Genomic DNA, 22208 nt, shown 5'->3' on the forward strand with positions numbered 1-22208 from the left:
CAAAGCTGACAGAACCCCAAGGGAGAAGCCACACATGGTTCTGCCCCTGAACAGCAGATGGTTGCTGTAGAAAGTCTGTGATGGAGGAGGAACCACCAAGCAGCGTTACTCCTGCGTACCAGAACTTGCCACCCAACTGGCTTGATCATGGCAGGGGGGCACCGCTGTCCCTGGGGCCAGACCCCTCCCATTCGTCTCTGCCTGATGCTCCTAATCACTATCACTAGCCAAAAAAAAATGCCGAAAAGGGAAAACTGCCTGGAGGGGAAAACCCCCACCTTGCCAGGATGAGCACACGCTCCCTGCACATCTGAACACACACTGTGCCACGTACACACAACCAAGAGCCTCAGTGGCCCAAAATAGCACCTGAACACACAAGTAACCTGCAAAAGCAGCCAAAAAAAAAAAAAAAAATCAGTTTTCAGTCCATTCCTGGGCACACAACAAAGTCAAGTCTGTGGGACCCAGGGTGACATAAAATAAGGCTAACCCATGCAACCTCTGCTTCGCAAGTCATAAATCTGGAGTGGAATTTCTCTCCCTTTTCTTCTTGGTAAGCTTTTCCCTTCTGTGGCTGTCAGATGCAATTCGAGGCCAGGCTGCCATCATCTCAGGTTGGGATTTGGGTAGGAGGGGGAGGAAGCTAATCCTTTTTTCATCACATTAAATTAAACTATAAACTATACCTTTTAATTCCTTTTAATTAAATTTCTCACTGGAAAACGGAAATGTTGTTTTTTAGTATTTTTTCACAAAACACGGCAGGAAGCATTTTGGAAGAGGCGTGCCTCGGTGTCTCAGGCAGCTATCCGGGTGTCCTGGGACATGCCTGGGGCTCTCCGAGGGCTGGCGATCACAGCTGGCAGCTCCCGAGCCCATCACACCAGACTGACTCACCTCCACACGTGCAGAGTCTGGGAAGAGGGGAGAGTGCAAATTCAGCCGAGGCGGGGTTCAGCCGTCTAAGATCTGTGGAGTCCCAGCGCCAGCCCACCCCCTCAGACTTTCCCGGAGGATGCATTCCTAAAAACCCTTGAAACACCCAAGCAGCCCTGCAGTTGCTGGGCTTTTTGCAGCCATGGTCCTGCCCTCCTCTTCGGCAACTGCTGCGGTGGTTGCCTCCTCAGTGGATGGATCCAAACTGCTTTGAGAGAAAAAAAAAAAAAAATATATATATCTATCACTGGAGCTATTTAGTTTTTAAAGCAAAGCTGTTTGAGAGCCCAGTTTCAAATTAGCTTTCAATGGGCTGCATCCCCTAAATCACGTAGGGGCTGGCTGGCTTACAAATGCCCGGCTTTTCTCTACCAACACAGAAATATAGCTAGAGCTCTGCAATTCTAAAGCATTTAAAAGTAATTGGCATTTTCCCCTTATGTTCCAAGATGTGCTCATGAGAAGTAACCCAATAGGCAAGAGACTGTCTCCGTGGCCTCTAAATTATTCTGGCTTCATGAAGGAAGAAATCGAATACAGCAAATTGCAGCGAGGAGTCAGTTGAAAGCAAGGGCAGGCCATGAAGGAAGCAATGCGTCCCTCTCCCAGCCCTCCTGGCTTAGAGAGCAGGAGTTTCCATCTGTTATTCAGATCCCCAGCAGCGCAGCGACCCCGTGTCACTGAGCCAGAGCAGAGGGGGCTACAGCGAGACCAGGCACCAGCTCAGCCATGCGGAGAAACCTGTATCTGACTCAAGGCCATATGCATCACAGCTGTTGTTGGACACCCTGTATGTCCTGGGTTGCATACACGTGATCAGGAATTTCAGATCTCAAGGCAAAAACAGTGACGCTGGTGTTCCTTTTGCCCAGGCAGGTGAGGATAGTGAGATGTGAACTGCGGTAGAACTGTCTTCCCAGGCCAGCAGGCAACCTGGAGCCACAGCTGGGGAAGAGACAAACCACACGGCATTTGCCTCCGAGGCTGAAACACAAAACGCTCCAGTACCAGCTCTGGGAAGAGCTGCTCGTTTGCCATACTGTTAATGCCCCATCTACATAGCTTCAAGCAGGACCACGTCCCATCAGGACCAAACCACGAGTGAGCTCTGCCCCTGAGCGAGCTGGTTGTATTAGGGAAGCTGTCTCCACCTGGAGGGTACCAGCAGAGAGTGAGAATTTGGGGGAGAAGGGGTGTGCAGAGCCCGCCACCCCAGAGCATCTGCCTTTGTGCTGGCTGAGGAACCCTGGCAGATAGCCTCCATGAGATGGGAAGAGACACCTGATCTCGTAGCTAAGGGTCGGAGACTGAAGGACTCGAACTCATCGGGTGGTTGAAACACATCTCACAACTATCAGACACTGGCAAAGTAAACAGCCCTACCTGAGCTGTCTTGCCCAAGGCTCCCCTTGCAGACACCGCAGAGAAATGGGCTTTTCCAGGGAGCCCTATTTTTGAGCTCAGCCTGACAATGAGGTGAATTGAAGAATGCTCAAGAAATGGGCTGAGTCTAGCTCAGATGGCCAGTGTATTTAGACTCTAGACACTTGTCACTGATGTCTCCGGAACTGAGGGACGAGGTCCCAGGTGAGCAGGAGATCCCTCACAACCACAGCTGGATCCTCTGGTACCTAAGCTCCGTCCAAGTCCCATTTCACACACACACCTTCAGGCTTCCTTTCCCTCTTCCTTTCCTAAGCCTCTCCCATTCCCACCCTAGGGAACGGTCTCCAACACCCAGAGCACCCACCGATGTCCTCAGATGGAGACCTCTGAGCTCACCTCACCCTCCCCTTCAGCCTCCTCTGCCCCTGGACCCGAGTCCTGATCTGGGGAGGTCCCATCACCCCACCGGTGTCCCTCGCTAGCTAACCACCGTCTTTTGGGATCCTGCCAACAGCTCTACCTTTCCAGCTAAGAAATACTCCCCGGCCCCACCCCAGAGGGGCTGGCAGCCATCTCCCGACCTGCACAGGAGAGGAATGTCAGGCACGTTGTGAAATACTAGTCCTGCTTCCCGGCACCGTCAGGCTCCGTTAGCGCCAGCGGAGCCCGACAATGGCAGGGTTTTCAACCCCAAACCACCGCGCTAGCAAAGCTTCCTGTGCTAACGAACCACCCACAAGCTGAAACACAAGCCCAAGGCACAGGCAAGGCATCGCGTGCAAGAGAGACGCAGGCAGACGTGCACACACATTCTTCTCCATCCGTTTTCCCTTCCTGAGGCACAGCTGCTTATTTGCTTTTTCCATGCTGCATCTTTAACCTGCCTTTAAAAATTAAAGCAAGCCTCAGCTCCGAGGCACTAGCCTTGGTCCATCATACTGGAAAACGAAGCAAACCTAGATGGAGAGCCAGCTGAGACCGCGGGAGACATCGGACAGGCTATCAAACCCTAACGCTAACCAATTCTTGTTTAAAGTCGTATTTGATGCAGAAAGCATAAGAAAACAGGTGCATAAAGATGCAAGAAGCCATCCCTAAGGTCTCACAGGAACCAAATCAGTGCCTCCAAGCCCTAGGTTTATATGAGCCCGAGGCTTTCCACCCTGACTCAGGGGACAGTCACTTGTAACGCAAGGACACAGGAATGCACGGGTCACACCACCACACAAAGAGCACGCAGCACCCATCAGCAGAGGGACGACAGGGAGACGGGGTCTGGCGAAGGGAACTTTGTGAAACTGAGTAGCAGAGGGAAAGGAAAAAGTCACGATTTAAATCCTAACTCAGGGCAGAGCCGAAATCACTTCATGTCCCCGGAGAACCCCTGGAACTCCCTGCTGCTGGTCTCCTCTCACTGCTTGCCTGCAGCCCCCTGCTCCAGCAGCACTGCAGCTCTGGCCTGTGGATGCAGGAGGGGCATGGAAGAGGCACCGAGGGGGTGACATAGGCTGGGGGACTGGTAACAAATCCGTCTCTTGCTTTTAAAGGGTGGCTTCTAGAAGTGCCAACAGAAGCACCAGGGGCTCACAGGGTCAAAACCAGTGCAAGCAGGGGCCTGAGCAATCCAACCAAACCCTGTATTGTTCGATGCAAGTATCTAAAGGGAGGAGGGAGGGAGTACCGAAACCACTCTGAAGTTATATATTGACCATGCAGGCTTTCACCATCAGTTCTGGGCTCTGGAGATTCCAGCAGACATCCAGAACCGCTTTTCCTCCATGTGATGAGACCTGGGATGTGGTGGACAGGCTTCAACCCTGGGTAAGAAACACAGGTGCCGTCCTGCCTCTCTGGACCCTAATCAGAATATTGCTTCACCATTTCAGTTCAGACATTAAAATAAAAAAATTGAAGTGGCAGTTCAAACAAACAGCATAGTGTCATGTCCTGTTAAGAACTGATCAGAAAATTTCTCCTATACCTTCACAAGTCCCCTGCTTCCTCTCCACACCCACCAAAATCCCACGCAACAAAGCATCCTGCCCTTTAAAATGTCTGTATTTAACATATTTGGTGATGATCCATTTGGTGGGTTTTTGAAGGTCCAGACACCAGCAAAAGAAAAATAAAACCCCCACAGATTGCCAATCTCGGGAAGAAAAATGAGGACGCTAGCACTTCGTACTGCAACAACTCCCCAAACAACGTGGGAAGAGATGTGCTGGCACCTTATAAAAATCTTGAGAGAACAGCCTTGCAGTGGACTAAAGCCTTCTGCGCTCAGTGCAGTGTCATATAGTTGTGTCTACGCTAACGCGCTTTGCAGATTTAGGAGTAAGTAAAGCTGGACCCTAATGTGCAGTACATTCAAGAGGTCATTAGGAAAACAGTACAGACGGCTGCAGTTAACTAAAAAAAAAAAAAACCAAAACAGTGGAATTATTCACATACAAAAAGTTACAGGAACATGCATTTGGGAGGAAACAGGTACTTAAATTAATCCTTTCCAAATGAACATATGCAATAAAAATGGAATTAACACCTGCGCAGATAAAATACTTCAGCTCCCTTACATGGTGATGCTTGTGCTGCATTTTCTGTTGTTTCTAATAAGATTCCCGATAGCTCTGAAAACATGACGTAATCTCTGCAATGATGCAAAGAACTGCAGGTTACACAAGGCTTTACTTCTTGATCCTGTGGCATTGTTTTGTAGATAATTTTCCCCGTTAATAACAAACTGGATTCAGGAACCATCTGGATCTGCAGGGGTTTGGAACATTTTTTTAAGGGGGCAAAAGACGCATCTAATACCCATTTTCCATGACAGCATGTTCAAAAGTAACCTCAGCGGAAATGAAGACAAGGAGATGTAGAGAGACACAGCTCGGAAACTGCGCAACAGGCCGGGGAGAAGAGGGCTGTGAAGACCCGGTGAGCGAGTAACGGCTGCTCACATCTAAACAAACAAGTTCTTTTTAATAGCTCAGCAACTTGAGCATTCAACTGAACATCATTTTATCCTGGGTAATATCAACATCTAAAGATCAATGCAATAATAGGATTTTACATAATTTTTAGCCTTCTGGTCCCTAAACATTTTAAAACTAAGCAAGGCATATCTTAGTTTTCCCGGCTATTTTGTTTTTATTTGGTAGGAATGTCAGTCAGGTGTCAGTCAGTCCCAAGGCTTTTTTGTTTTTAATTCTTCTTCTCCCCTCTTCTTCACCTTCTTGAAGACAGGTTTATGCTAAGAACCATCCTCCGGATTTTTTCTTCGTTCTTTAAAATATTAGCTTTTACAGCACAGATCTTGTCTTGCTGGTCTTTAATCAACTGTTCCAGTTCAGCCAGATCAGCTTTTAACGGTTCTACAGCACTGTCTGTGATGCTGAAAGAGACACAAGGAGTGTAATGTTATTGGAAACATTACGCTGCTTCAGGCTACTTAAGCCTCCAAGAAAGTACATTCAATACCTGAAAGTCTGCAAAGTATTTAAGTTGTGCCCACCCTTCCTGAAAGAAGGTTTTGAATAAGAAGCACAAAGGCAAAGCTAACACCACGAACAGAGAAGAATATTGTTCGAGAGAGATCACCCACAATTCGGCACTAAACCCTCACTTCTTGGCTAACCCAGCTTTCCTGCTAAAACTCTTTGCAGTTATTTCACCCCGCACTATGCATACATCAAGCACTTCTTTCATTTTATCCAGCCAAAAGCAGCAACCACCTGGCCCATGGATGAAGCAGCACCTGACTTTATGGGACGGAACACAGCAAGGACTAGAGAAGCCATGGCTGCCCCATCCCTGGCAGTGTTCAAGGCCAGGCTGGATGGGGCTTGGAGCAACCTGGGCTGGTGGAAGGTGGCCCTGCCTGTGGCGGGGGGGTGGAACTAGGTCATCTTTTAAGGTCCCTTCCAGCCCAACTATTCTATGATTTTAAGGACACCCACCTTTTACAGGGGCCCGTGGGTCCTACCACGATACACACGGTAACAGCCATCCCTCTGGGCCTCACCACAAGAGCTTAAATGAGAGAAGCACACGTGGCAGAGAGGAACAAATGCAACTGCTGTGGTGGTTGCTGGCCTGCTACCAGCAGCTTCCTCCAATAAACCAGCAAGCCAGCAGCCAGACACCAACAACCACCAGCAGCATCCAGCTCCAGCAGGTAGACATCTGAGAAGAGGCAAGGTATATGAAAACTGACCCATCGCTAGACGCTGACAAGGGCAGGCAATCCCACACTAATAGGAAATTTAATAAATCCTATGCTAATAAACCACAAGTGGGCTGATGCATCTTAAGTGAATAGGGCTGTTCGGCTTTAAAACAAATGTGCCCCCTTCTGTGATGCTTTGCTGATCTGCAGAACACTGAACAGCCAGGGAAGCGACAGACTGAGCTAGCCTGCTGTCACTCTGAATTACCCAGTCACTTTGAGGACTCATTAGCTGAAGTCCACATCTCAACATCATTTAGTTTTCCCCTCCTTTCTACCACATTAGCATAAATCACAAAAAACATCACTAGAAATTGCACTAACATTTCCCCAATGGAAATTAAATTGTCTTTCACAGAAGCAAAGAAAACAAAGACGTGCATCCAAATTCCAGTACATATGGGAAGCATTGTCATCTTCATGTCTGATACTCTGTAATTCTTTCCTGAAGGATTGGACATGCCCTAGCACTACACCCACCTGATTAGGACCACATACGAACCCTTGTGAAGGGCAGGGATACGCTATGGCAGCCTGAGCTCGTGAAACGGAACCAAGCGGCTCTGCCGAGGGGACACTAGCCTGCCTGCAGTGTCACACAAAACAGCTAGCCGCTGTAAAGCTCGGTTTGACAAAAATCTGCCAACAAAATCAGCTGGGCAGTTCTTTCTTCTCACTCCCCCTGTCTTTCTGCACCACTGCCAAGGAGACAGCCTTAGTAAGCTCTGCCTGGAGCTCAGGGGACACACGGAGCCAGCGGATCATGTACAGTCACTGTGCTGGGAAACCAGCCGAAGTGTAAATGACTTGTTTGGCAAGGCCAAAGTGGATCCCCTGAGTAAGCACATGCCCAGGGAAAGGCCCGAGACTCGCTCCCTATCACTAGGTGCAGCACAAAGGAGAGCGATGCAATACCTCAGTTCCTCCAACCACAAGATACAGCCCAACAACTGTTCCCTTTCTCTTTGCAGGGGTGCTGCATTGTGAGGCCAACCAGACTTTTGAAGCCTGTCAAGGTTTTGGGATAGAAGGTGCTATATAAGTGCAAGGAATTAACATCGTTACACTTTATGTACAAACCAAAGCCCCGATTCCCACCCTAGCCAGTGGACTGGTCAGAAACTTACAGCTGCTGGCTATTTAACACATTGCTACCTACCAAGATAGGACTTAGCTAAGAACACTGCCCATACTTGCTTCTGCATGAATGAAGCACATGGACTGAGGGAACAGCAGGTCTGCCTAGGCTGACTGCGAATCCAGGAGGATCAATACCCAGTTCACGTTTAAGATCAGAGACACACAACTGGAAGTGACGTTCTGTTTCCAAGGAGCATAAACACACGTTGGTGAGACAAGTAAGGCCAAAGAAACTGCTTCTAGGCTTGACCTCCTTGTTTCTATTGCGCATGTCACCTTTGCTCTCCTGGCTTTCCAATGTTGTTTTTTTAACCTTGCACAGACGACAGCTGTTATTAAACACCACTGCAGAACACACTGAATTCAATGGCACAAAGAGAGCAGGTTGAGCTTTAGGAATCCACTCCTAGGCCTGATTCAACATCTACTTTGTTTACTAAGCTCTTCCCCCATTGCTCCCTATATATTTGCGAAAAGAATGAAACAAATCAAACCCTCTCATATCACACAAACACTCGCATCTCCGCTGTCATGTACATCATGTGAAATTGAGCTGGAAAGACCTTAAGATTTTAACACTTTAAAAAAAAAAAAAAAAACAGACTGCAAAAAAAAAAATCCCCAAACCACAAAAATGACTGATGATGAAGCTGCTTTGAAAAATGAGTAAAACTCTCCTCTCTCCTGAATTCAGAAATCCGTCTCGAGATACCAACCAAACTTTCCCTGAGTACACTCACCTTTGCTCTTTCTGTAGAGCTTCTGCATGCTCTCTGTTCTCGTGCCGCCACATCTGCAACTCGTTCTTCATGGCATCCATGTCTTCTTGAATGTAATCCATGATCCTGCCAAGCGTAAGGGCACTCTGGCACAGAGTCTGAATAGAGACCTGAAACTTCTCAATTTCTTTGGCTACCAAGTCTCTCTCTTTCTTCCTAGCTGCTTCCGATACAAAGGGCTTCTCCTAATAGGAAGGATGAATAAGAAGGAAAGCATCAAAACTAGGGAAAACGGTTGTTGTTCATGAGATACTGAACAAAGAATGCTTTGGAGACTAACTGTGAAGCAACGGGAGAAGTGTTTATGACAGTCTGCAACAAAAGAGAAGAAACGAAGCAACAGCCTAGACACAGATGAGCAGACAGCATGCCATACGCAAGTCACCGCTGCTGCAAAACTGTGCAATAGCATCAGCGCTGTTGAATTGCTTGTCAGGTCACAAGTGCACAAAAGGAAAATTAGTATTTGATCCCATAAATGATCTCACTGATGTTGTCATTCTCAACATGGTCTTTCGCAAAGCGGTGGGTGTATCAGGGGGGAAGCCTCTTTTACATTCAGTCATGGTTTACTTCAACCTATTTCTATATATTGAAAGGGAAATTTCTGTGGCTTAACATGGCATCATTAAACAGAAGCTCAACAGACGCATAATAAGCAACAACACTTTTGCTATCAATCTGCCGCTGCCACTGGCTGCCGCCGCGTTCGCTGTGCAAATCACACACCAATCCATCACCGCGACACGCCACAGCCCTGCAGCAGGACACGGTGGATTGGCATTTACTCAGTAATGCTGCAAGTCACAATGCGTAACGATGATGTCACGTTAAACTCTGGAGGAAGATGATGATAATCCAAAAGGCAGTAATTTGGAGAAGCAGCACCTCCGCTCACCATGTTATAGGCTACTGCACCATAAACATCCATCGGACTTGCTTGCCACAGTGTTTTGCTGCTATTTGGGAGCCATGGTGGATGCTGCAGGGCACAGCCTCCTCCTAGTTCTCATCAGTCCTTTCAAGATGCTTCTCTCCCTCCACTGTATCTGGATTTCCAGCTCCTAATGCTGGTCCTAATAATAGCACTTCATGCTGCACAGCTAAAATAGACGGTGGTTATTCCGTGCCTTGTACTTCTGTTAACAGTGGTTGTAAAATCATGCAGGCTGCAGATGTGGCCTCAATAAACTCCACTACTCAAAAATAATTTGGTCTTGTGCACACTTCCCTCATGTGCAGCCAGCAGAGTCTCTGTGGTCAATCTCCTGAAGCCTTCAAGCTTACTGCAAGTTAAATACAGAGAAAGTGTTTGCTAAAGCGCAAAGTCATGGGGAGCAAGAGGATGCCATAAAAATAGCAAAGTGATGCCACATAACTAACACACTGCAATAATCTCATTCCAGAAAAGCCTTCCCTGAAAACAACAATCATCATAAAAGAAAAGTCCACTGGATTTTTTTCTCCGCCATCAAGAAAAAACAAGCTAATTTTTTCTTTCTTTCCAAGACCCCTACAGGTCAACTTCCCCACCTGAGTTTTTCTTTAAGACACACAAAGTTTTAAGTAAAATCTATTTAAAGTCATTTTGGTCATTTAATGTATGCCGGAAAACTAGAAAGGTCTTTCTCTACCACCCCAACCGCAGGATCAACCAATTCCGAAGCAGGGCTCCTCGCGGCTCAGCAAACACAGAGGTGGCAGTGTGCTTCCCTCGCGCTGGGACACCACATCTACCACGCTGTCCCCTCCTGCCCCCTTGGCCTGTCTTCCTGTGTGAGCTGCGGGCTGTTTGTTCAGCTGCGCTTGGAGGCAGCAGGGACTACTGCCAAACACATTTCAGCAGCCCTCGGCTTGCTGATGAACTCAGAGATATATATTATATATTTTAGAAAAATACTTCTAAAAGATTTGAAGGCTGAGATTTACTTACCTCCAATGCTTGTGTTTTACCACACACGCGGTGCATGAAAACTGTGGGACTTCTGAGTTTACTGCCATTTTATAATGTTCAAGTCGTTTAATTAGGACCTGGGCTGAAGTGGCAAATGCTGCTGAACTTGTGACCTTTGCTTCCTAAGTCAGTTCACGAGTGCTGGCTAAACTGTTAAAAATAACACTCATCTTAATTCCTTCTCACTCGACCCATACCTCCCTCACAGAAGCAGGTGTTTCATTATACTACATCACAGAAAACACATTACTTAGATGCTTTCTGGAGCCATCCATGTGTTTGCTATCCTTTACGACGCAAAGATGAAAGCGCTGCTTCTTGACCCATTTTGTCCCCCGAGAGCGGGTGAGCACCCCCGTTCCGAGCACAGCTGCTTAGGGTTGAGCAGATCTTCTCCCCTGGGTCTCCTCCTTGGCCAACGTCTGAGCACTGTGGCCAACCAAGTTCCCATCAGTGCTGTCCAGCCTCTCTCCCTGTTGATCTTGCAGCTCCCTGGAGAAGGGGCAGCCAGGGCAACGCTTCCTAAAGGCACAGATCACAGGACAGGGGCCTGGCACACCATCCGTGTACCAGGGCTCAGCACACATCTCAGGCCGACAGGAGTTTCTCTCCTGGAAATATTTTTTTGCCCCACCGCCTCGCTGCAGCTAGTAAAGATGTATGAGCAGATCTGCACTCTCACAGGGTTCCAAAACTCTTTGCCCTCTATCCTAACTCTGTTTTCCTAGTCCTTGCTACGTGCTGCGCTCCACCAAAGCCATAGGGAAAGCTTAATGCCTGGCACCAGGCATTGCTGGGTAATTGGGAAGTTAGCTGTATGAAGACAATCACTTTCAGTTCGGCAGCAGAGCAGAGCTGTGTCAGATCCAACAGCTTCCCAAGGAGAAGTCCCACGGCCTTGCCTTTCCTCTCCTCCCGAGTGCACCAAACCTTTACCGCTTTCCTCCCTGCCACCCATTTTAAGAAGCCACAGCCAAGAGAGAAGGAATTTGTTTCAAATACGGCTATCTCAGAAGCAAGAAGACTCAGCCAGTCCATCATCTGAGGATACAGCTGTGTGTGTGAAAACTTGAGGAATGCTTCATTTTTGTTTTCCAAATACTGAGTTCAATGTTTTACGTTCTCTGGTGTGACCTCCCTGATACACAGACAGTCCAAGCAGCTACACTTCTCAACACCAGCAAGTATGGTATGAAAACAAAAAATAAAAAAGCGAAAAACCCACAATTCAGTAAACAAGCAAACCAGAACTGTATGCTATAAAACACAGATCCAACTAACAATTTGAAATATTCCATGCTAAAATACACAGCTGCTCAAAAAGCTGAAGTTGAAATAAACCACTGCTGAATATTTTCTATGAACTGGGAAGATGTCCTTAGAGTGCATTAGTAAATATTAAAAAATAATTTTAGTGTCCCTGTAACTCCAGCATACTCTTTGTGTAGTTGAATTGTTCAAAACTGATATGAAAAGGACAAAAATATTGTCCCATCCAAAATTATTTCAAGTACTGAAACGACTACCACCAAAAATCTATTAAATTCTACTTGGAATTAGAACAGGTACATCAATAGGCTTGTTAAAAAAAACCCTCTGTCTTTCAAACACAATGTGTGATATTGAAGTGGTGTAAGAACACGCAGAAGTTTTTTAGTGTTCAGTCTCTAAAGGAGAAGCACTTAAATGTCAAGTTCCCGATAAAAATGTCCCAACATCTGAAGGTGCAGTAGCTCAGCTGGCACAGGTTGTCCCTCCTCAACACGAGTTAAAAAATAACCGTCAATTTTTCTTCTTTCATTTCACCAACACTTACACTACCAAGATGCCACGTTACATTTTCCTGCAGCCTACAGAAAGCTGAGCTCAGGACAGAGAATTATCACCATAAAACACTCAAGCTTTGCCAGCTGATTATTGTTGATTATAATTGTTGATTAGAAGCAATTATGAAGGGTGAAAAAAGCCATACTGTCTGTTCTCAGTTTCATAGTTACAGTTATGGGTTAAAATCTACATGGGACGCTCTTTAAATCACTAAGAATTATGGCAGATGGTTTATTACAACAGGCAACGTGGGTGGTAAGAGTCCTGAATGCCACCTTTGCTCATTTTGCACAAACATGTAACAGGATATATTCAGTTTTAAGAAAAATGCCAGAATCAGAATTGTTCCAGTCTATTTAATTAGGCCATACACCTCAATGAACTCTCCTTTCACAAAAGCCCAAGAATCAATAAATTATCCCCATATAAAAGACTCTATCACTTCTGTAGGCCCAACACGCTTCCTTCATGTTTTTCATAAGGCACCAAGATAAATGTTTATTTTGGATTCCTGGGAAAAAGTCTGCCTTTCCCATTACCTCAACGTGAACAGAACACAATGTGGACTCGGATGCAGGGACCTGAGAAATTAAAAAGCAGGAATTTTCTTTTTCATCAATAAAGGGGAAATTATCAACAGGGCACCAGAAACCACCAGAATTTACTTGTGTTTCATTTACCCTCACTAAAGCAATTAGTATAAATATTGCAGTGTGCACAGCTCCATAAAAATGGATCACTTGCAACACATCCATTTCTGATAGCCGGGCTGTTGAGGGCATTTGAAGTACCCAACATCTACTAAGCTAAAAAGGCGATACGAATTCCCCCACCACCACCACCATTTGAAATTTATTTCTAGAAACAGTATTTGCTTACTTTTATAGTTTCTCCTTTCTTTCAATTTTTTTAATTAACAGTTTTTAAATGTGAATCAAATTATAACAAACATCCATCAAGCACTTAATAGTTTCTACAGCCCCTTTTAACTATTGTATTATGTCCCGTTACGAAAACAGACCCAAGTAATCATAGTTTTATTGAGCTATACCATTTCCCCCCTACCTCTTTCTATAGGACAGGACAGAAACTTCATTTTGGACAAATAATTTTGATACATTCAATGCAAAAACAACAAGGTGGGGTTTTTTTATTGTACAAAATATTTTTTGATCATAAAGGGTGTTTTCTTTTCCTGGTTTTTACAGAGTCTGCATTTTAAGTAGATTGTAACTATCCACTAGGGATCACCATAAGAAACTCTTTCACAGAAACACAGGGAAAACAGTAATGTTAAATCATTTCAAATGAACAGGATGCTTTTTCTGCTTATGCCAGGTACCGAGTTCAGTAACAGGCCAAGGAATAGGAGACATAATGTTCTTTACCATTAGATTTAGCAGTTTGACCTGCCTCTCAGTTCCAAGGCACCAAAAGAAAATAAAAGGATAGCTCTTTAAAGGATGCAAATTTGTTTGTTTGTTTTTTGTTGTTGTTGGGTTTTTTTTTTTAGGGTGGTGGTGGTTCCCCCTGCCCCCCCTCCCGTTCACATTTGATACCTCTAACAAGAGCTGCACTTTTCACACGTACATAAACACCCCAGCTCAGCCCCCAGAGCCAGTCTGCTTTGCTTCACGCTCAGCCTGTGCTGGGGAGAAGGCAGTTCATAAAACCTTATGTGTTTGGTGCAGCATTCAGCACGCTAAGCAGAATCCTATGGGTCTGACCACACACATGCCAAGAGACAACTCTAGCGGTAATTAATGATAGCAGAAAGTATTAATTCAGCCATAATGGCATACTGGGTGCCAGTCCTCCCCAGCTTTCCTCTTCTGCCTCACAGTGCTGAAACACTCTGGGTCCAGGACCATGTCCTGTTGAAAAAGCAGCTTCTTTCCTGTTCAAAAAGCATTTGCAATAAATTTGTTCCTTGTGTTAAAACAACTGCCTTCACACCAATGTATACTCCAGCCAAATCCACTGATAAGCTCTTGAAACATATGAAAGTCACCTGTACTGTGTCCTACAACACACCACTGCTACATAGCTGATGCACTGCATCCTCTCTGAGGGATGGAAATCACAGCTGTCCCACTGCACTTTTATATATCCTTTCTGTTTAACGTATCCATCTGCTGTCTCATGTTGTATTTATACTGCACCCACCGGAGAGAACATTTTGTGCTTTTGTGCACAAAGGCCACAGCAAAGGAGCCATGATACCAGGAATATCACAAGAGTGACAAAAATCCTGTTCCTGTGTTCACAGCTTGTAATGCAATTACTTGGGGGCCACGGTTTTTTTTTTCTGAGAGTCAGCAGTAGCATAACAAGGACACTCAAGCATACACTCATTCAATTTAAGCTCCTGTGGTGCTTGTCCGCTGGGTACAGTTCTGATTTTCCAGGAATTGCATGCTTGCAGCAAAACTTTGTCACTGCAGCTTTATTCGGATGACTGCATTAACGTCACATCGCCATGAACAGAGCTGTCACACAAAGGTGAAAGCCCTTCTGCAGGTAACTCCTACTAAATTTTACTGTCAGCATTTCTCATGACATACTACGCTGGCAGGATGCTGAGAAGCTGTGGTCTTGGGTGGTGAGCCCTTCAAAATACTTAAATGGTGGGATATATGAATACATCTGGTTAACGTGACATGTTAACTAATTGCATTGACTGGAGGAGATACCCAATGTCATGCAGCTGATGGATTAATACAAAAATCAATGACCTGAAGAACTTTAAACAAAATCAGCAATGATTGTATTTGTTCTAAGCTTACAAGTACATACTTAATTTATCACATTTGTAATTAAATTTAATATTACCCAGGTGCTAAGCTATTTAATATCACTTGTTCCTTGCAGAAACCTCAAAGCTGCTGCTTTTCTGAAGCTCGTGAACTGTATTTGGTAGTGCAAAGATGGGAATTCTGCAATCCCACTTGCTTAAACTATTTAATAACCTGCCTACATTTTCCACACATCAAATAAATGAAGTGGAATACAAAATGTAACATCTGTTTCTTTCTCTGTTTAACATTAGAGAGTTAGATTCTAAACAAATACATTTAGGAAGTCTTTTTAGGAATTTGTTAGGCTGAACAGAACTAATCAAGGCAGCAAAAATGTTGTGTATTTCCAGAGTGACCTCTTTGTTTGACCTGAAAATTGTGTATATTATTTTAAGTTTCTGCACATGCAAAACCTACATGATGAAAGTCCCAATCTTCTTTCCTTTTCTCCTTTTCTTTATTAAAACTTCTTAAAAAGCAAATGCATGTTTGGGAGACACAGCACATAAAAGGTTTCAGAGGAATGCTTTTAACACAAATAAATGCTCCTCGGCAATCAGAAGTTAGAAGCAAAGGTGTGAAACATCCCCAAGAGTTCACCAGCGTTACATCTGGACTAAGTATTAATTCTAAACAACTTCACCTAATTTCTAGTTGATTAATCCACAATAAATCAGCTAGATCCATTGATCATTTTCTTGCTGAATACTGGACTTACTAAAGTACTACCCAAAAGTTCTAGCACTTAAGAGTACAAACGTATTTTTTTCTCCCTTCATTTTCCCAACTGGCAGAAGAACAAGGCTTAATAACGACTAATGAATATAACTGGGAAAATATTTCATTTACTTTTTATGTCTTAAATAGTTCAACGAAACAATGGAAGATGAACATTCTTACTGATGGACACAAGGATAACCATCATTTCATCAGACATAATTTCCCAAAGCAAGTACCTTTTCAAATTTTCACTGGACTTCTGGTTACCTTACTCCAAAATACAGAAGTACAATTACATTTTACTCTCAATGCCTAATACGTTTTGGAATACAGTTGCATACTGATGTAGAAGATATTTCTTCTGGAGAGTTTGATGGAAAACAAATTAAGTAAGAAAACTGACAGTCTGGGGAGAAATGGTCAAATCCCAGACTGATACTGCTTCCCAGCAGACTGCAGAGCTAGACCTGGCACAAAACCCACGGCCATTTGAACACAGCGTGCTGGCCAGAGTTCACTGACCCATTCTTGCAGTCCCATCAACATAACGGGACATGGTTCCCCTTGCCTGCCTAGACCACTTGGCAGGAATAAACCACTTGAAATGCTTCCTTCTTTTTAATTACTTTTGCTGTCTTTCTCCAAAGAGATTTCACAGACCAGTAACTATTCCTCCCAGAACTGCTGGTCTGCAGTCTCACAAGACAAAATATCTTGCCACTGCCTTCCTCCTGACGTTAGGAACATCCCTCAGATGGGAGGCAAGTTCACAATGCTAGGGTGACATGAGCATGCCAGACCTCCACCTGCCACCCTCCGCATATCTGGTCCCTGAAATATTCCCAGAGGCAATGCCACGTTGGAAATGTATTTTTTACTTTTACTGTCTCCTGCATCACAGTGTCTCTATCCCCTAAAATAAATTCCCAGGATTCAGCAATGTCTCCAGCTCATGTTTTCTTAACTACATCTATCAAGTCCCAGTCACCAACTCTGAGCACTTTTAATCATCTTTTCCATTGATCCCCCCCCCCCCCCCCGCTGTCAGGAAAACCACACTTCTCCTCTCTGGATTGCAACGACTTCAACAACATAATTTGAAAAGCAGTAGCAGCAAAGAAACCTACTGCAGTAGCAGCCAGCTGCTTGGATATGAGATCAGATGATATTCCAGGAGCTTAGCATTGTATGCAAGTTTTCACGTGATGGACTAGGAAGTCAGCACGTTTTTTTCCAGAATTAGTTGTCTATTATCAGTGCTGCTAACGCAGATCAGTGCTTCAAAAGATCCAACAAAAGACAAACAAGGACTGAATGAATGTTTTAGAGACTGAAAACAGGCGACAGGACTAAATGGTTATTGTAGAAGGACACCATTGTCCACGTGCATTTACAAAAATCTAAGGGGTTAAAAGGGAATAGTTTTAATTGCTCTTATTCAGAACAAAAACCCCAGAAAATTTAGCACCGACACCAGAGGAAGCTTCCCGAGCATGAAACCTATGCAATTTTGTAAACCCTTCCCCACTGTCCCTTTCTATGCCCAGTGCGTAAGCTGACAGGTCACACCACCAACCAGCACAGCCTACAGCGCAATCATGTACCGGTGGAAGACGTTAATAAATGAACTGCTAATGCTGCTCCCAAACTTGGTCTCGAGACTGCTGGTCCAACAGCACCACCTAGTAATAAAACCAGGAACAGGAGCAGCTGGATCGCGCCACCGCACCGGTGCCAGCTCAACACCACTCCAGCAACCAGCTTTAGAGCTACTGCATAAACAGCAACGGCAACTTTTACCCCTTCGTTGCTCCAACCAGTTAGGTAATGACAGAACTTATTCAAAAAGGCACATTTTCACATCAGACGTATTCATTGGCCATAGCCAGCCGTGTTTCGGTGATCAGCACACAGACGCTACGAGCTGCACGTTTATAAGAAACGGTAATTCAGCAAGTTGGATAAAGCTGTAACTACTCATAACCGTTTATGAGCAGGAAACTAAAGGTGCTTTCCTGTTTTAAGGATTCATTTTCTTCATTAACCTCAGCCTCTGCAATACATGAAAGGAGTTTTCTTCCAGGCGAGGAGGCCTGTAGCTCAGACAGTCCCAAACTTCAGGGAGGGAGATACTCCCCCTGGAGTCTGATCTGCCATCCCAACTTTCTCAGTGAGCTGGGGAAGAAATGAAAAGCGGGATGTGTAGCAGCATAACCCGTTACCCCTGGACATGAAAGCATATGGAGGTATCTCTGTTCAAGAAGAGAGAACTGTTGATTTTACCCTCCCAAAATTTAACACCGTGTCCCTTTGTAACCACCTCTACAATCTGCAACAAAAGTTATACAAGTTCTAGGAAGGGCCATTTTTTAAAAACATTCTACTGTCTACCATGGTTTTAGCCCCTCAGCGACCTTTTTTTTTCTGCTGTACACTTTGCTCATAACCTATCATAATATCATTACTCGTTCCCAAATTACTATAGCTGATAAAGCCAAAAGAGGCAGTCAAGTGGTCAATGCTTCAGAAATCACTGATTTCCAACAGCTTTTTGAAAGAGCTTGATGCTCTGTGAAAAGCTGCACTCTCTAGGTCTGAGTTGCAGCATCTTAAAACAGAATGACAAATTATAGATCATTCCTGAAAAAGGAAATTGGTAATAAAAAACTACAATACTGAATGAACATTTAAAAAAAAAAATATGATGCAATTGGAATTGAAGATCTAAGAGTCCATGAAAAGCACTCGCCTTTCCAAAACATTGCATACCTGCCTGTATTTTTATAACAGCACCCTGCAATGCATTCCTCAGTGCCTCCTCACCAGCGCATCAAACTAGCTTAGTGATTTAGAAACTTTACAAAGGGCCAGTGGATCAGAAAAGCCCATCTAAATGCTCTGCCTTTTGCTGCTTCTTGTAACATGAGCTCTGCAGGGCTGTGAAAAAACAAGACCTCTCCAGCTGTGACAGAAAGACACTGAAACTAGGGGGGTAAACTTTTTGCTTTGGGTTTTTGATCACTGCTAGACCCTTTCTAGACCTTCTGCAAGTGATCAAAACAACAAAAATCAACAAGGAAACCCAGCTACAAGCAAAATTTCTTCCCCACTCCTAACTACTGATTGTGGAAAAAAAATCAAATCAAATCATTTCATAGATTCAGACCTGAATGCTGGGGTAAGCTAGGATGTTACTAGTGAAACAAAATATAGACATACATTACACGGTTAACTGTACCAGAGATCCTTTTTTTTTTTTTTTTAGACAATGATAATGACTGCTGGGCAATAGGATACTGCTCTTCAAATGCCCAGAACACAAGTAAAATTGAAACAATAATGGTGCAGCTGTGCAAACGCACAGCATGTCCTACTACATCTAGGGCAAGGCTGAAATCAGCAGACTTTGTTCTGGAAAACAAAAGAATAGGCTAAAGAAGGCTCCCTGAAAAATTGTACTAAAATACTAAAAAAAAAAGCCCTTCAAACCACAAAATTTTTGTGAAAGAGCGTACTGTACAGAGAAAGTAACAACACAGAATCACAGAATCATTTAGGGTGGAAAAGACCTTTAAGATCATAAACTCCAACCGTTAACCCAGCACTGCCAAGTCCATCATTCCTTTACCGTCAGAATTAATAGCAGCAGCCACTTCATTGATTTCAAGAGAAAAAAAATAATCTTTCAACATGTCATTCTTCCCTCGCCCTCCCCAAAATTCTACCATGTACTCAGCAAGCCCTTCTGTCGAGCCGGCGCCTTCTGTGCAGCCGCTTTCAGGGTCCCCTAAAGCAAGCATTGAAATCTCATATTAAGGAACTGGCTCAGACAACCTTAAGACATCTGACAGACTAATGGAGAACAAAAGCAGCATAACACATCAAGGAGGAAATCTTGATCATAAATAGAAAAAAAAACCCACATTTGAGCCATAGAAAAAGGTCTTGATTAAAATATTTAATAGTCACAGTTCTTTGAAGGCCATTACCATCTTACCCTCTCTGTTGTCTTTGACGATTTCTGTGATGCCTCATAATCTTTCTTCGTTTCTAGGATTCTTTTTACAAGCCCACCTGTTGGAAAATCAGTATAATTCTCAGCATTGGTTGGCACTAAAATGTTGTTTTAAACATTCAGACAATAAAATCAAAACCAACTGCTTAATTTTTTTTTTAATGTAAACAATTTTTAGAGCAATATGAACAGCTTTTTATTATGTATTTTAATTATTGAGATAGAAGGTATTTGTTATTCGATCTTTTTTCTCCAACATCCTCTAAACCAAACTGTATCATCAATATCAGTTACTGAACAATTCCTGGTAGAGAACCAGGTCTCTGAGCTGTATTAACACAAAGGCTTTTCCTTTGCACCCCTCTTTGGAAGAATTCAGGAACTGCATGGTAGGTATATAGATAGATATTCCTTTGTGAGGAATTTTTGGATGCAAAGTGTATCTGCCTAAGCCACATCCAGTGCAACCATAATGGAGGCCCCTGAATCAGTGATCTGAGGTCACAAATAAGCATAAATGCCGTTGAGAACTGGTCCATCAATTTTTCTAAAAGCTTTTCTATAACTTGCCTTGAACAGCCAATCCCATCTCATGTGTCAAAGCTGACAAGCTGTACCTGACACTGTAAGAAACTTTAATTTATGAGTTTTATGCAGAATTTTAAATCCTGCTGACATTAAAGATTTATAGAAAATCTGTACTTAACATCAGTGTAAATCCAGCTGCACAAGTAAACAAGACTACATTTGATAAATAATTTCTGTTTTTCTTGCAAAAGCTGCAAGCTCCTACCCTCAGGAGGTATTTTTCTGCTTTATTCAGCATTTTAAGTGTTCAGCATTTGGTTTAAACCCATGGTTTTATTCTATGGATATATAAATGTATATAAAAGCAAACATACCATGCTTTTGATCCTCAACCAGCTCCACTTCTGGCTCCTACAGATGCAGGAAAACATCTTTAGTTGCAAAACGCTGGCATTGCTATAACATACTATTCAAAACAACTATTCAAAAATTTTCAGCCAGAAGCTACTTAAACAAGTAAATTACAAACAAACTATGGAAAAAGGTTCTATAAATTTGTAACATGAACAGACCATTTCCATATCTGGCATTTCTGGCAGCAGCGGTGCTGCCTCCACCACAAACTGGTCATCATCATCATCGGAAATCTGCTGGTCTATGATCACGCTTGCGACCATTTTACCGCTACCACTCCTGTAAGAGACATAATAAAAACGAAAACCTATTAAGATCCATCCAAACCTATTAAAATCTATCCAGAATAGAAGAGACAACAGTATCCTTCCTTCCATAAAATAAAGCAGCACCAACTAAAAGCACATCAAATTCTGTCATTTCCATTCACTGCCCAACTCTGAAAACAGTTAGCCATCCTTCTCTCGCAAAAGGATCTTTATTTTCCTTCTAAACATACTACTTCAGTGACTGGCCCTTATCAGAGATCAAGTAAGCCATTTTGTTCATAGTTTCAAATGGCTGTTTCAGCCGTTTTTGGACACCAGCTATTCACTGTATGTTTACTGTTCTACGTTTATTTGTTTCAGAGCTCCCAAAGGCAAAAAAGTCAAGTCACATTTTTGAACTTCCAGATATGGCTACCAACCGTAACTTTTAGATAACACACTGGACTTGCAGAAACAATCAAACAGGCTTGACTTTTCCAGGCTGAAGCAATGAGCAGTGAGGTCAACAGTCTTAAAGCCGCTCAGCGGCAGGTGAGGCACAGAAGACCTGAGAACAGCATGGCACAAGAGCTAGAAACATCTGCTCCGCATCTCCCACATTCCTCACCTTTCCGGAAGCAAGGCCTCCACACTTTCTTGACGTTTTACTCGGGGCGGTGCTGGTCGGGCACTGCTAGGACGGGGAATACGTCTGCAATAACAAAGAGGCTTTTTCATGTATACTATAAAAGGAAGCCTCACGTGTCCTCCAAAGGAGCAGACATGTACACACACGTGAGCTAAGTAAATCAGTCAATAACAACACTGAAGACATCCCCAATGTGCAATTCAATTGCAATAGTGATTATCACAATATTTGCTGTCCTAGGAGTCTATGAAAATCTAGAAAATTAGTGTCCTAAAACAAAAAAACACTATGATTCCGTGTAAATCCATATCTTGATTTGTCTCACTAAAAAAAATAACACGTATGCAGCACAGTTATTTATCATTAATAATAAATTTAGCAGTAATAGCACACACTGCAATGTAAACTGAAAAAAAAAATATTTTCACAAGTGATGCAATTACAGAAGCCTTCCCTGGGCAATGAAAAACTAAATGGGGATTCAAAGGGCAAGTTCATCTTATCCGTAACACCATGCTTATGAAATGCACATATGTAATGCAACCTTCTTCTCATTACTCTCCACACGTCCCTGATATTTTAATAA

At 43.7% G+C, this 22208-nt stretch overlaps 1 protein-coding gene across 3 annotated transcripts in view; it reads right to left on the reverse strand.

Annotated features, from left to right (window-relative positions):
• Positions 1-5326: 5326 nt before the first annotated feature.
• TRAF3IP1 (TRAF3 interacting protein 1) overlaps positions 5327-22208 on the reverse strand; it is a 45482-nt gene continuing 28600 nt past the window's right edge. For all 3 annotated transcript variants that reach the window (XM_055812690.1, XM_055812688.1, XM_055812689.1), the window contains 6 exons: positions 21602-21685; positions 20884-21004; positions 20686-20722; positions 19766-19842; positions 8431-8654; positions 5327-5716 (listed from right to left, as the gene is read on the reverse strand). In XM_055812690.1, the coding sequence (XP_055668665.1) occupies positions 5551-5716; positions 8431-8654; positions 19766-19842; positions 20686-20722; positions 20884-21004; positions 21602-21685 (709 nt within the window). In that variant the 3' untranslated portion in view covers positions 5327-5550. The remainder of the gene's footprint in view (positions 5717-8430; positions 8655-19765; positions 19843-20685; positions 20723-20883; positions 21005-21601; positions 21686-22208) is intronic.

Source organism: Falco peregrinus, chromosome 8 (assembly GCF_023634155.1).
Source record: "Falco peregrinus isolate bFalPer1 chromosome 8, bFalPer1.pri, whole genome shotgun sequence".
NCBI classification, from domain to species: domain Eukaryota; kingdom Metazoa; phylum Chordata; class Aves; order Falconiformes; family Falconidae; genus Falco; species Falco peregrinus.